At 31.9% G+C, this 15647-nt stretch overlaps 2 protein-coding genes across 4 annotated transcripts; one reads left to right on the top strand and one right to left on the bottom strand.

Annotated features, from left to right (window-relative positions):
- LOC115710327 (LIM domain-containing protein WLIM1) lies at nucleotides 1–2463 on the bottom strand. Its single transcript, XM_030638697.2, has 5 exons — nucleotides 1836–2463; nucleotides 899–995; nucleotides 784–821; nucleotides 585–671; nucleotides 1–456 (listed from the first exon to the last, which is right to left on the bottom strand). Exons 1-5 carry the CDS (start codon nucleotides 1980–1982, stop codon nucleotides 208–210), a joined length of 618 nt encoding a protein of 205 aa, XP_030494557.2. The 5' UTR covers nucleotides 1983–2463; the 3' UTR covers nucleotides 1–207.
- A 2017-nt stretch (nucleotides 2464–4480) lies between these two features.
- LOC115710326 (riboflavin synthase) lies at nucleotides 4481–13716 on the top strand. 3 transcript variants are annotated; one of them, XM_061112052.1, is made up of 3 exons: nucleotides 4481–4635; nucleotides 9318–10370; nucleotides 11141–13716. In XM_061112052.1, the coding sequence occupies exon 2, from the start codon at nucleotides 9513–9515 to the stop codon at nucleotides 10359–10361; it is 849 nt and encodes a 282-aa protein (XP_060968035.1). In that variant the 5' UTR covers nucleotides 4481–4635; nucleotides 9318–9512; the 3' UTR covers nucleotides 10362–10370; nucleotides 11141–13716. The 3 variants fall into 3 exon arrangements, with proteins under 3 accessions (XP_060968035.1, XP_060968038.1, XP_060968036.1); XM_061112055.1 differs by having other exon boundaries at nucleotides 11133–13716; XM_061112053.1 differs by lacking the exon at nucleotides 11141–13716 and adding an exon at nucleotides 7317–7375 and having other exon boundaries at nucleotides 4567–4635; nucleotides 9318–10556.
- Nucleotides 13717–15647: the final 1931 nt, after the last annotated feature.

Here is a 15647-nt window from a genome sequence, read left to right as displayed (position 1 = left end):
TTTTTGCCTAACACTCATTTTTTATTAAAACTCGCTCACCAACACATTCAAAATTTAACAACAAAATATATATTTTTTTTTAAAAAAAAAGAAAGGAAAACAGAAAACTCAAATCAAACAAAGACTATTCTTGTACACTAGAAACAATTTGCTTTTGTTTTAGGTCGAGAAAATCCACGATCAGAGGCAGATCACGGTACGGATCAACTACTCGGCCACCACAGGCACTGTGTTCTCAGTCATCCCTTTCACATCTTCTACCTTAACATCTTGTATTTTCACATCTTCATGCTTGTCAAGTTGACTGAAGTTTCCCTTTGCCTTGAAGAGTTGATTATGGTGATGCTTACAGTAAAGATGATGCTCGTGCGCTACATAGTTCGATGGACTGATCACACAACCACCATGTGTGCATCTAAAACAGCCTTTATGGTATGATGTACCATCAACAGCAACCTGAAAACACACACACCCCTCAGTTACATCTTATAATTTCTGGAAATTTAAGTTGATTGTCTTAGAAAACAGAATTGGCAAAACAAATATCTTATTTATGTAAAAACATCAAATACTAAATTCTTTACCTTCTCAATGGGATAAACTGTTTTCTTGCAAGCAACACACTTTTCTTGTGTACCAGCAAACAAGCGCGAAACTTTGTTGTTAGTAACCTGAAAAGTTAAATCATAATTAGTTGCAACTAAAGAGGCTTTATTTCAAGTACCAAATGTGATTTGGACTATTGAAATAGATAAGTTAGCATATAATAACAAGACATTGTACCTGATTTGCTGTTCTGTCTCTAACAGTTTTAGGAGTACCTACAAATAAATAAAACACAGTAAGGATTAAGCTTCAACATGAAGAATTTGATTAGGGGAAATTAGTGACTCATCACCTTCGAAACTTTTATCCAAACTACCAGTCCTCTTAAAGAGTTGATCAAAGTGAGGCTTGCAATATAGAACACCCTCAAAAGAGGAATAATCACTCAGCTGAAAAAATCAGAAAGACAAAATGATTAGCTGCAGCAAGAACACAAATTCCAAACCAAATTATACCTCTATCTTTTAGGAGACTATGCGAAACTAGTGTTTTAAATATTTGTTTCCAAATATAAAGAAGTGATTGAGCCAGAAGTTTTCACTTATCAGCTGAACATTATTTTATAAGGCTAAATTAAGTATGATATGATAAGCTCCTTAAAAATGACATTTTTTTCACATGTTTCTTGGATCATTTGAAGATTTCTAAATCAGTTTCTTTATAACCAACCTTTTATGTTTCATTAAAAAAAATATAAAGAGGAAAAAAAATAACCTTGTAAGCTTAAAAAAGAAACTGGAATATCTTTTTTGGTTTTACCTAAAAAAAAACGGATGTACCGTATAATTATAAACACACCATTTATTGATAAATTGCTTTCCAAAAAAAAATTAAGATTAAAATCTGATTTTTTTTTTTTTTTGATAGAGAAAATTTTGATATTTTAATACACAATCCATGACAAGATTGTCTAGAGACATAGATGATGATGATATGCAGGGCAATTTGTAATAACAAAACCCTCTTTCTTGTCTGAACGGTTGGTTATTCATTGAATCAATAGTCAATTTTCTAATTTTTTTTTTGTTGGTATAAGAGATCATACTTGTCATCCAAAAATACAAAAGTAAAGCACCATGATCCTAATCTCAAAGCCAAACCAAACCCAGATAGAAAAAACCATGATCGAGCTCAATCAAAGTACCTATTATTATATAAATATACACAAACAAATATATGATCAAAATAGAAAGAAACCATGATTATGATTATGATTGTTTTGTGGGTACCTTGAGGGTGCGTTTGCAGTGGTGGCATCTAAAGCATGCCTTATGGTAAACTTTATTATCAGCAGTAAGCTCATCAACGAAATATACAGTCTTCTCACAAGCCTTACACTTCTGGGTAGTCCCTCCAAATGTTGCCATCCTTACCATAACCAAAACCCAAAAAATAGAACACAACAAAATAGGTCTTATTGTAGTTTATATTGATTAAAGAAAGAAAAACACTTTCTTTTTTGTCTTTCTCTTTCTTCTCTCTCTTTCAAAATTTGAGCTTGAGGTTTACAGCTCAGACATAGTCAGAGCAAATATATATAATGTGAAAAGAAAAGAAAAGAAAAGAAAGCACTTTTCGTTTCATTATTGAAATTGTGTGATGGGCTTATTATTGTTTTCGAAGTCTACACCAATGAAACAAACTATTTGTACATGTTTTGGACAACATGGTAATTATGTTTGTAAAGTCATGTTGACTTCCACCTTGGCTGTGGATTCTGGCCCAGAATAAATAATTTGGCCTGTAAAACAATCAACTAAAGCTACTTGTAATGGGAAGCCTTCTTCTCTTTCAATTCGAGCTCCAGTGAATACAGGAAGAGAGATATTTTTTAAGAAGCGAAGCTTTAAACTCTTTGCAACAGTAGAATGCATCTCTTTCACGCCATTCCTAACATAAACAAAATATTCACTGGTTATCATTCAATTGCGACACAAGGTGGTCAACTGAACAACTTTTGTCGCATCAGTGAGGTGATGATATTTGGAAACAAAATATTATTATTCCTTACTGTTTCATATTGTTTAATGGGCTGTTTGGTTACTCAGGATTGGGAATTTAAAGCCCAACCCAAGCCATGTTTGGTATTACATTTTTATTTTTGTAGCTGGGCCTGGGGATTCATTTTACTATGGGCTCAACATTGAGGTAATATCCAATGGGAAACTTACAAAAATACTGGATTTTAACTTACTCTTTACAAAAATACTGCCACACGGCAAAAATAACTTTTATACTGCCTTGAGACTTTTTTTTTCTTTTATACTGTAAACATCAAAAATAAAAAAATGAGGTCTTTTTTTTCCACACCCGCAGACAAAACTACTACAACAACACCAGAACAGGCAGAAAACAACCATTAAATTCGTTTAGATGAAGCAAAAACATTAAAACCATTAATATTGGGGTTGTCATGGTTTTTTAATGTTGTTTTTGGGTTGTTCTACTATTGTTTTGTATGTTTAACAAATATTGGTTTTAAATTACACAAGTTAAACTAATTACTGAATATTTATTTGAGGTAACCAGAATGAAATAATCATGGACAGTAATAGTCTTACCTTCTATTAAAGTTGTGAAATCTAGAAGACCAAAAAAAAGGATTGAAGCTGGATGGGAAAAGAAACAACATAATAAATGCAGCAAATGTAGGGAGTTGGGGTACAACAAAAGAACATACAAGAGAAGACAACAAAAATGAAAAGAAACAGAACAACTAAAAAACAACAGTAGAACAACAGAGGAAAACTGAACATATATTAGAGCATATGAGAACTGAAGAAAATAACTTACATACAAATTTCATTATTCTCTATTACTATTAAAAATAGAGCAGTACAATAATATTTAGAAAAATGTGATAAAAATTGAAAGAAAACAACAGTAAAACAACATTAAAACAATAATAAATCAATAACAAAATAAGTCATAAGAGTTATCAAACGATACAACAACACCACTCACGAAACCAGAGCTAAACTACAACCCCAAAAAAGAAAAAATAAATAAAGAAAAAAAGAGAATTTTTTTACTTAGAAAGTTTGAGTTGTCTGTTCTTCTTCTTCTTCTTCTTCTTCTTCTTCTTCTTCTTCTTCTTCTTCTTCTTCTTCTTCTTCTTCTTCTTCTTCTTCTTCTGTATTGTTCTTCTTGAAGATATTCTCACGAGATGGACTCTCTTCACCAAGAGAGCCTCCACACTCCTTCATCAGTCTACTCTCGTTTCAAGTTTTTTCTATCTCTCTCTCTGAAACACACCCACAAAAACTTTCTCTATATATATATCTTGATTTTCTCTCTCAAAACCCAAGTAAAAAAAAATAAATGAAAGGAGTGAGTTTTGTAAATTTCTGAAATAGTGAAGAGTGGGAAAAAGGATTTTATCTAAAGTCCTTAGTTGATGGTCTTCATCTTAGACACTAATCTCAATAAATTTTCTTTATGCAAGACACCAATCTCAAGAAATTTTTAATAGATACCAACCCACAAAAAGAGATAGAGAGAGAAATAGAAAATATATGTAAAGCCTTGGAATTAATGGAGATCACGTGGGTGGGTGGGTGGGTGGGTGGGTATTTCACTTTTTCAAATTTAATTAAAAAAAATAGTCAAAAAAGTGATGTAAGTCATCAATCACCAAAACACATATATAAATTTTAAAAAATGGGACCACATGTTGGACTTAAAATTTAAATTTAAAAAAAATAAAATAAAAAACAATCAGTATATTAAATAAAAAATCTGACATGAAAGTGACATAAAAATCATCAATCAGTACATTAAATAGGTTTGAACAAAATTAAAAAAAAAAAAAATAGTATACACAGTAAAAATATAATAATTGCCGTGTAACAGTAAAAAAGAAATAAAATGGGAAATATCAGTACAGGGTGTAAATTTCCCTATCCAATCCACCTCTAGTCTTGATAACACAAGAGTTTCATTTCTCAGGAAAGCTCACCCGACTGGAAGAACAACCAAGCCTACCCGCCCCTGCTCTTCATCTCCTTCCTTCCATCAACCAATTCTCAGGTATTTCTCTCTCTCTCTCTCTCTCTCTCTCTCTCTCTCTCTCTCTCTCTCTCTCTCATTTTCTGGTTGGGGACGAGGGTTATGGGAAGTGAAAGATTCTAGATGAGATGCTTTTGTTGATTGTTTCATTGAATTGTGATGGTATAATTGTTTATTGAATTGAATCTGAGATTTGTTTTGTGGAATATATTTGTGCTTGTGTGAATTTCATGAATTGAATTGCTATGCTTAGATTTAACGATCATTTTGTAGATGGTGACCTATAAACCCTTCAATCTCAGTTATTTAAAAATCTACTTTTATTTTATTTAAGTTTACAATTAAACATATAAAGCTGAGATTATGTTCATTCTGCTTTGTTTCTCTAAAATGAAAAAAAGCTTTTGCTCTCTTTTATGTTCTTTGTTTGTTTGGTTTGTATTTGGATTCAGTTCTTGCTCGAGTTGAAATTACAGCCTAACCTTCAAGCAGAGCAGGGGTTGGGGGCAATGATATGTTTCATTGATATTTATGGTGATTTCAAGTTTTGAGCCAAGACATAATAGATGGTTTTTACTTTGATTTTGTTTTTTACATTGTAAAATACAATTGATTTACCGTAGTACTATCACCAGTGCTCAGTTTTCATACTCATACGTGAAATGATATCTTGATAAATGAGGGTCTCTTCTCTTTTGTGTATTTTTTTTTACTACAATATCTTTCCAGCACTATTCAGTGTAAGCCACTGATGATGGCAATTTCCTTGTTTAAAGGATACCTTAATTTTTTCTCGGGTTTGGGGTTTCCTCCAAATTTGGAGGTCAGATATTTTTATGTCCTCAATGATGGACTAATTTAATGTTGGATGTTAAGCTAACATACATACTGGAAGATAATTTCTGGCTAAGGTATAGTGTTTAAAATTAAGCATTTTGTGCCTTACTCATGCTTTATTTGCTTACTGGAATGTGGTCAATTTGGAGTGGGGCTAAATCGGTTCCTTTTTGTATAGATATTGCAGTTGTATATAAGTTCCAATTTCTTCTGTTTCTGAATATAACAGATATAATGGATCATTGTATGATTCACTGTAGGCTTTTCATCTTTGTAAGATCCACATTTCTTCTTCTTTCTAATACTTACTCAGTGCCCTCTTTCTTTTCACTTGTGTTCTTCTATTTAATAAGTACAACACCCTTTTACTCATCTTTATCACTCATTCTTTTACTCATCTTTATCACTCATTCTTTTACTCATTCTTTTAATTATCTTTTTGCTTGACTATGATACAAATAAGAAACCTATCTCATTTATTGATAGAAAAGAAAAACGTTATTCTCTTTAATTGAAAATTTTATTTCCCTGAAAGAATTTAAACTTGTTTACTCTAAACTGTAACTTTTAAGGAAGTTGCTGTAACTTTGAGTTTTAACATAATTAGAAATGTTTGGTCTAGTCAAGTATGCAAACAAAATTGTTCGTTTGTTTGTGAGATTTTTATTGATGAGTGTAATTTCTTTGAATGTATTTTTTTTTTTTTGTGATTTTTCTTTTTTACATACTTTTTACTTTACATAGTTGGTAATGCATATAAGTGAGTTGCTATTACAAAACTTGATGCAGATATGACTCGTCTTCCATTGGTTGCAAAGAAAAAAAAGATTTGTAACAATTTTACTTCAATATATGGAGATGTTAAATAAGATGACACTTCTTTTCATACTCTAAATAATTATTATTTGTTGTAAGAGACATATAAGTAGAAATATGTTTCTTGAAAGTTCTTTCCGTAGGCACCAATTACGTCAACTAAATCTTTTTAGAATGATACATGCTGGTGACTTAGCTTGTATAGAAAATACTCGTATAGATAGGAAAACATTTGGTATTTTGTGTCACCAATTTAGAACTATCGGGGGTTTGAAGGGAACAAAGAATATAGATGTTGAAGAAATGGTTGCTATATTTTTACATATTATATCTTATGACATTAAGAATAGAATTGTGAGACAACAATTTGCACGTTCGGGTGAAACAGTGAGTAGACAATTTAATGTTGTTTTGAATGCTTTGTTGCGTCTTCACGGGCTATTATTAAAAAAGCCTGAACCAATTCTTGATGGTTCAACTGATGAGAGGTGGCAATGGTTCAAGAATTGTTTATATATGTATATTTTACTTTTTATAATTATTTATTATTGTTAATTTTTTTTTATAAAATTATATGAAAAATAATAAATAAAAATTATTTTGAACATTTAAAAAAGAAAAAAAAAAATTAAATTATTAGTATTTTTTTTTAAAAAAATAATCATTATTGTAAAAAAAAAAAGTTGTCACATTCTATTCCTATGTCAACCAAACAAAGTAATCTTCACATTCCTAAGCATCATCATAACCAAACACATTAATATTGCTTTCCTAGATTTATAATTCCCTTCATCACACTCCCAGCAATGTTAAACCTATTCCCATGAAATGAAACTTGCATACCAAACGGTCCCAAGGGGCGTTTGGCACTCAGGCTTCCTTACTCAGGAATGGGAATACTTAGTCCAGTCTGTGTTTGGTTTGTATTTTTAATTTTTTTAAAGGGGGTTTTCATTTTACTGTGGGCTTCCCTTACCTTTACACTGAGGGAAAATTAACATCTCCCAAAACATTGTATTTTATTTGCCTGGAAAATCAACATCTTCTAGCTTAGCTTGGTGAAGCCCTAGTCGTCCCCTATCTCTTCATCCTTCTTCTGCTGAACCAGGTATCTCTCTCTCTCTCTCTCTCTCTCTCTCTCTCTCTCTCTCTCTCTCTCTCTCTCTCTCTCTCTCTCTCTCTCTACTAAAGTTAACTGAGAATCGGTTTTGAATTTGGGGATTATGCAATTTTTTGGTATGATTTTTTCAAACAGTTTTTCTCTTTTTTGATTTGATCTTCCAAGTTTTTTTGCCACTCTGTTATTGATGTATGCATATAGTTTGCATCAATTTTTTTTTTCCAGTGATGCGATTTGATATATGTAGAGATTCAAAGTGGTTTTTAATTTTCAATTTTATTAAATGCGTGGCTGAATTTGTATTTGGATGGTTTTCAATACTGTGACTTAGAAAAATTATTTTAAGCTTGAGTAGTGTATTTGGATTCAGGGGAAGTGATGAAAGAGATCAAAGAATAATGTAGTTTTGGTGTTGAGATCCATGACCCAAAAAACACTGTGTGATGATTGTATTCTCATTAGTACCTAGAGTGAATATTAATTGTGGTATTATTATATAATTATCTTCTACTATCTGTATATATTTGGTTTTATTATTTAGTTATTATTATTATATATTAGTATTGTAGTATTATTCTCAAACTCACTGACTTGTATATTCCCACTCAAACTCATCTTTGTTTTTCTGCAAAAATGAGTATCAAAGTGTTCATGTTATCTCTAGTTGCAACTTCCATTATCTTCTCTCTTTTCTATATTCCCACTACGCTGGGCCTAAATTTGACTATTTTGTTCCAAATCAAATAATAAATTGAATACTTTGAGTAGTAATTACCTTATAAGAACAAGATGTGCGTGCCTCCCAAACTTCAGTCAATTACTATCACTAGCATATTCTAAATAATTCACACATGTGTATATATATAATATGTGTAGACCATTATGAGGGAAAATGGGGTTAGAGTATAATATGTGTAGCTAAGTGGGTAATATTTGGATTGTTAAAAATTCAAACTTGGTGACTTACAGAGGACCCACTATGCTTTCCACCACGGTTCATGCAATGTCAATCCTTTTGGAGATTTCTAAGTGGGATTGGTTTATCAATCTCAATGCTTCTGATTACCCTTTGGTCTCTCAAGGTGGCATGGTTAGTGTTGGTGCCTTTTTTGTGTTAGATCATTTGTCCAATTCAAAAACAAAGTCTTCATCTTTTTTTACTTTACTGTCTTTTCTTTCAATCCCAGAACACTCCAAAGAGAAAATTTCATTCCAAACTTGGTCCTTTTTGGTGGGGATTTCTTTAGTGTCGATCCAAACTTTTCTTTTGTTGCTTCCTATTGGAAGATAACATCTCACAAACAGGTCACCTCTTGGTTTTGATTCTACACTTTTTGCTTCTACAATTTTCAGCTCTAAACTAAGGGAAGAGGTACTTTATGCAATGCCCATTATGTTTTCTTTCTTTCTAAATGCAAGGAATCGAGCTTGAGCTTGAGAGAATGAGAAGTGGTTTTGGTTTATGATGTTGAGTAGTATTGGGTTTAGAGGTGTATATATATAATAGTGTATAAATGGCTCATCTAGTTTTCCCAAAAGTTGAAACACAATATTGTACTGGCTGGCTGCTGTTTTAGAGTGTTTTTCTTAATTGTTTCAAGTATGTGGTTGGTGATAATATGCAGTTTGATAAATGGGGTGTCCACTATTTCATTAAGAAAGAATACTTATTTTTTGGGCTCAAACTATGTGTTTTATGTGTTTGTTTTGTTAGTTTTTTGAGTTTAATATGCTGTAACCATCATTTATTATTATTATTATTTTTTGTGATTTTTCTTTTTTACATACTTTTTACTTTACATAATTGGCAATGCATATAAGTGAGTTACTATTTTAAAACTTGATGCAGATATGAATTTTCGTAAATTTGTATTAGTTTTTGGTACGATGGTTGTGTCACCATTATCAATTAAACCATTTTTTTCTGCAGTTTTAAAAAACAGCAGTGGAAAAGAAAAAACGAACGGGAGAGTAGAGGTGAAGATATGATGCAAGCAATATTAAACCCATTCTCATGAAATAAAACCTGCATACCAAACGGCCCTAAAGAGAGAGGGTTTAACAGTGAAAAGTAAAAAGAGAAGAGAACATTGGCCGTTGGGGAGAGAGGAAGGGCGACACAACAATGGCAATTCCCATTTGTCTTTCCGTACTCTCTACAACGAAAATCTCTCTTCCTAGAAGCTCAGTCCTGGCTAGTCTAACCACCACTCCACCCAAAGCAAACCTCAAATTTAATCCTTTCTCTGGCTATTCAACGCTCACTCTCTTCATCTCCAACCTCACCTTTCATCGAAACCGTTCTAGATCTCTTCGTCCCAACCGAAACACCGCAATCAGATGCCTTTTCACTGGAATTGTTGAAGAAATGGGCCAAGTCAAGCAAATTGGTATCGCTGAACATGGCGGATTCGACATGATAATCGGTGCCAAGACAGTACTCGAGGGAGTCAACCTCGGCGATAGCATTGCCGTGAACGGGACTTGCCTCACAGTCACCCACTTCGACAACCAATTTTCTGAATTCACAGTTGGTTTAGCTCCCGAGACGCTTCGGAAGACGTCGCTGGCCGAGCTCTCGACCGGTTCGCTGGTCAATCTGGAGAGAGCGGTTCAGCCCACGAGCCGAATGGGAGGGCATTTTGTTCAGGGGCACGTGGATGGAACAGGAGAAATCGTGAGTATGGAGCCTGAGGGAGATTCTTTGTGGATCAAGGTGAAAGCTTCCAAAGAGATTTTGAAGTATGTGGTGCCAAAAGGGTTTATTACTGTGGATGGAACTAGTTTGACTGTGGTGGATGTGTTTGATGATGAGAGTTGTTTCAATTTCATGTTGGTTTCATATACCCAACAAAAGGTGGTGATTCCTCTAAAAAAAGTAGGGCTGAAGGTGAATTTGGAGGTCGACATACTTGGCAAGTATGTAGAGAGGCTTCTCAGTAGTGGATTTGTTGAATCCATTAAATCTTCATAACACAATGAGGTATGTTTCGTAGAATTATGTTTTTATTTTTTTTTATTTTTGTACGACTCCATTTATGGATTTCATGTGTTGTAGTGTTTTTTTCTCCCCTACTTGGCTAAAATTTCAAATAAGAAGCTAAATAAGATTGAATGTATGAATATATAAACATTCTTTTGGTTATTGATTGTCATTATTTTTTGTCAAGTTTCTTTGATAAGTTTAGAACTGTTGACATTAGTGAATTGATTTAGTACAAGGATTGGTTAAGTTCTTCTTAATTTGCCTTACTATATGTTAAAGAATTTGTTATGTGTTAAGCTAGTTGATCCTGTCACGTACATTTTCTTGTGAGAGCGATTTCTAGAAGGCACGTTAGACTTACCATAGTTAAGGAAGGACTAGACTGCATAGATTTATAGACACCTTAAATAAAAGTAGAGGTAGATTTTGAAGATATTTCACAGGGCATTATATGGATTATTGTGCTTATCTTGAACGAGTATTGAAATTAATTTATAATATATATCTTAATTTCACCTATTATATAAGGCTATCTAATTGTGCTTTTAACATATTCCTATTTTAAGGTCACTTTATCAGAAGTTTTAACAGTTGCATCCTCCCGCAGAAAGAAACAAACATTTACAATCCATTCACACTAATAAGTCTTAAGATTTTTAACAGAATTTGTTTGTATTTTAATAGTACAAAAGTATTAAATTTTAATAGCTATCAGTGGCACATATATGATCAAAATTATTATTAGCTAAATTTTGATAGTTTTGCAGTGAATCGAGGTCCACTTATTAAAGATTCCTTCTCCCAAATTTATTAGGGAGCCTCACTTAGCGGAGGGAAACCATGGTAACATTATAACATGAAAAATTAAAAGCATAAAATACAAAGGGAAATTTGATTTTTTATGCTTACATTTGGTTAATTTTTTTTTTCTAAATAAATAATAATTAATATTTGTAAAATATGACAATTTTTATGATATCCCTAAAATACTCCCATTTACATCACCCCATTTACACCATCGGACCACCCATCGGGCTACCCATCGGACCATCCATCGGGCCATCCCATCGGGCCACTATCGGACCACCCATCGGGCCACCCATCGGACCCATCAGACCACCCATCGAACTACCATCGAACTAAATCTGCTACCAATTTTTTTTTTTTTTATGTTTTTGTACATACAAAAGTAGCATCAGGTGACCATCGGACCACCATCGGACTACCAATTTTTTTTTACTTTTTTTTATGTTTTTGCACTAAAAAAAAGTATGGAAAATTTGAGAGGGGTATTTTTGGGTTTTAGATAAAGTGGTCATATATTTTCAATGATGATATGTATTAGTTTAGAAATAAAATATTAGGTATATGTAAGTATAGAAAATCAAATTTCCCAATACAAAATAAGCTCAAAACCTGATAAATTTAGGCCTATGTCTATATCCCCATACCAAGGCACTAATACAAAATAGAACCCTATTGCCTAGTCAGGTCTTGAAAAGGTAGACCCTGAAAGCTTTTTGTCCTGTAGACCCATATTGCAGTCCATACTTTAACCTTCTTCCAAAGGACGTTATCTATGCCTTCAAAAATCCTACTATTTCTTCTAGCCAAATAGCCTGAAAAATGGCTGTTGCCATAATCTAGAACTCTTCTTATCCCCATTGCTGTCCATACACCAATGGATCCCAAACTCTTTGAACAATCTAACCCACAACTGTTCAAGGCTACACGTTTGGGGGCATACATTCTAATAATTCTGTACGTTCGATATATAGTGTTTGCTGGTTTAGGAAATGTGGACTATGGATTATGTATATCGATCTGATTACGTATAGCGATGGTCTTAATGACTACCGTAAAATTTGGTTTTTTGCTCAAATCGCAAGATCCTTGGCAAATCATGGTCTGTTCAAGTGGCAAGACTGTGGTAGTTGTGTTGAGACGAGTTTGTGGTTTGTGTTCTATTAACTCTGACTCTTTACAGTGACTCTTTGAGATGTTCTTTGTATTTAAATTTGTTGTTGAAAAGGACTAGCTTGATTGCAGGCAAATTAAATTGAACAATATATACTTATTATATGTTTGTGATTAATGAAGCAGATCAGATATTAATGTTAATCATATTCTTGGTCTTAGGCTTTAATATTGATACTACGTTTGAAATTGAGTATAATTTCACATTTTTCTCTTGTTGCATAACTATGTATAGGAGAGAAATTTTGAGTTTTTGTCTGTTGGAAGCATTACATAATGACATATATGTGAAGATATTGTTGGAAAGAAGTGTCAATTTGAAAAATATGCTTAGATAGTATATAAAAGGTTTGTACTTCTCTTATTCAAGATCATTTATTTTTTCACTCGACTTAAATAAAATTTACAAAAATTTTATCTTCTGTTTTTAAAATTGAAAAACAGAATAGTTATAGAACATATTTTTGTTTTTCAAAAACAAAAATATTACTAATGCCACCTCAACTAAATATATTTTTTAACTAACTTTTACAACAACTGTTCTAACTAATAACTAACAAAATAAAATTTAGTTATTCAGTCTAACATCCCCCTCAAACGAAAAGGGGATGGTGACATTTGAAGTTTGGATTTGAGGTAACTAAATTTGTCAGTAGACAAAGGTTTAGTTAAGATATTTGCAACATGATCTAATGAGGGAACATAACGAATTAAGAGCTGCTTTTTAATGATTTGATCACGAACAAAATGAAGGTCGATCTCGATATGTTAGCTTCAGGCATGAAAATAGGGTTGTAAGCCAATGCAATTGCACCTTGAGTATTAACCCAAAGTATTGAAGGTTGAGGAAGCACCACTTAAAGCTCAGACAACAAGAAAGAAATTCATCTGATCTCAACAACATTAGCAATTGCTCGAAACTCATTTTCAATGTTAGAACGAGCAACGACTTGTTACTTTTTAGCAGACCAGGAGACTAAATTTTGACCTAAAAACATGAGATAGCCACCTATTGAACATCTTTCATTGATACAACTTGCCCAATCAATGTCATTGTACCACAGTAGTATCAATGATGAAGTAGGTTTAAGCCATAAACCATCTGAAATGGACCCTTTGAGATAGGGGTGCACATCGGGTGGGTTTTAACGGGTTTTAGATTTTCGAGTTTGGGTTTATAGAATTAGTAGATTGAATCAGCCCGTTTGTGTGCATGAGTTATTGGGTTTCAGGCTCGGGTGGGTTAGGGTGCGGGTCGGTCTGTGTTTGGGTGGGTTGGTGTTGAGTTTTGTGCCCCAATTAAAACTCTATTTCAATGTAATCTTGAATATTCATTTATCAATAAAGAAACAGATTTATTTCATTACTTGTTTAATATCTTATTTGGTTCACATGTTTATTTCATGATCATTTGTTTGATTTATAAATTCATCAAAATCCTTATCACATTGATATTCTTGATTACTAATATCAACACAGTGGAAACTAATCAAGATTATGTGATTGAATATAGTCCTACAATTTATCAGTACACAAGATTTTACTGATATAATAATCAACAATGTAGTTTACTTGTACCTTGGATAAGTGCTATGTCCTTTTCAGGGCATTGGTAAAGTAAGATTGGATTGAATGTATTGTTATACATCAGATTGGACTGATATTAAACTTGGATAAGATATCATAAACTTACCGTACTATCTATCTAAGTCAATATCACCTAGTTTATTTTAGATCAATGATCTCAATCCTGAGATGGTTAGGTTCTAGTTCAATTGTATTATTTATGTTCTTTGAATTGTTCGTTAAAGTTGACGAATTGAGTGGGAGCGCTAATCATTGATACGGAATTTATAGCTCCTATAAATGCATAGAAGTGAAATGATGATTTCTTTTGAGCTTGGCTTAATAGAGATAAATGGTGGAGTACTCATTTCAGTAATTATATTAGTTTAATGAAATATCATTTATAGGTTAGCTAAGTGTTTTAAGGATAAAAATACATTGAAGGGTAGAATTAGTAAATTTGTCCCTACTTGATGTAGATCATCTATAGAGGATCATTGATTATTTAGATTATAAAAATAGATAATTTATAACGTATCTATATCTTGAAACATATAGATTGTTCTATATAATTAAGAGTGCAATTCTGAATCTATAGTGGAGCAAAGAAGAATTAATAAGTTAGAGAATTTGCTTGGTAAATTCTAGAACTGCTTATTGGAAGCTTGATTATGTAGGTTCATGGTCCCCACACTAGTTGAGATAATACTGCTTGTAGACTCAGTTAATTAGTTTTAATTAATCAATTATAATTCTAAAATTAGACTATGTCTTATTTATAAATTTTTATTAAGCATTAATTGTAAAGAAAAGAGGTTTTAGAGTTTATTTGTTAATTGAGAGATTTTGTAAGATCTAATTAATAAATAAGTTAAATGAAAATTTTATTTGATAATTAATTATACTTATTAAATAAATAGTTTTGACATTTATAGAATTAAAACTAAAAAATATGGCATAAGTGAGAAAAAAACAGGTTACTCTTAGCCTGATTGGTATAGATTTGAAAACAGTTTTATCAGTTAAAACTTAAAATTTTTGGTTTTTGCTATTATATTGTATCTTTTTATACTATTGACTATGATTTGAGCCTTAAAAAGTATATATTTTAAACACTTTATTCGAAGCTACTTTCACTTTAAAACTATATAATAAATGAGGTAACCTTAAGTCCAGTAGATTTAATCTACTCAAAGGTTTCCAATATTCCAAATTTGACATATCAATTCAATTCTAAGAATAAATATTTAATTTAATAGAAAATAATTGAGCAAGATTATTGTAGTAGAATGTCAAAGTTTATATAGATAGTTATACAATCTACTAAATTATCAACTAATTGGCAGACACATAAAAGATATAAAATGAATAATTTATCATATTAAGAATACATAAATAGATTGACCATTTGGCATGGAATCTAACAACCTTAAAATAAAACTACACATTCCAAAGAAAAAATAAAAAATTGTCCAATCAAACAAGTTGTTCATCCACAAGAAAAGCGTTCTCAGCTAATTCATGATACTTAAAAATGTGCAATGTTACTCTTAACCTGATTGATATAAATTTGAAAACACTTTTATTGATTAAACCTCAAGATTTTTGCTTTTTGGTATTACATTGTATCTTTTGAATATGGTTTGAGCTTTGAGAAGTACAGAAATTAATCACTTTAGTCGAAGCTATTTTCACTTCAAGATCATATAATTAAGGAAGTAACTTTAGGTC

This window comes from Cannabis sativa, chromosome 3 (assembly GCF_029168945.1).
Source record: "Cannabis sativa cultivar Pink pepper isolate KNU-18-1 chromosome 3, ASM2916894v1, whole genome shotgun sequence".
Lineage (NCBI taxonomy): Eukaryota > Viridiplantae > Streptophyta > Magnoliopsida > Rosales > Cannabaceae > Cannabis > Cannabis sativa.
This window is presented reverse-complemented; position numbering and strand designations above follow the sequence as displayed.

What these genes read in the sequence shown, in the direction of transcription:
- LOC115710327 (XM_030638697.2), bottom strand. Translation starts at nt 1,982, where the DNA reads ATGGTAAGGATGGCAACATTTGGAGGGACTACCCAGAAGTGTAAGGCT. An exon ending in TTTGGATAAAAGTTTCGAAG is followed by an intron (nt 822 to 898) that starts GTGATGAGTCAC and finishes ATTTATTTGTAG; the next exon opens with GTACTCCTAAAACTGTTAGA. An exon ending in GAGACAGAACAGCAAATCAG is followed by an intron (nt 672 to 783) that starts GTACAATGTCTT and finishes TTAACTTTTCAG; the next exon opens with GTTACTAACAACAAAGTTTC.
- LOC115710326 (XM_061112052.1), top strand. Translation starts at nt 9,513, where the DNA reads ATGGCAATTCCCATTTGTCTTTCCGTACTCTCTACAACGAAAATCTCT.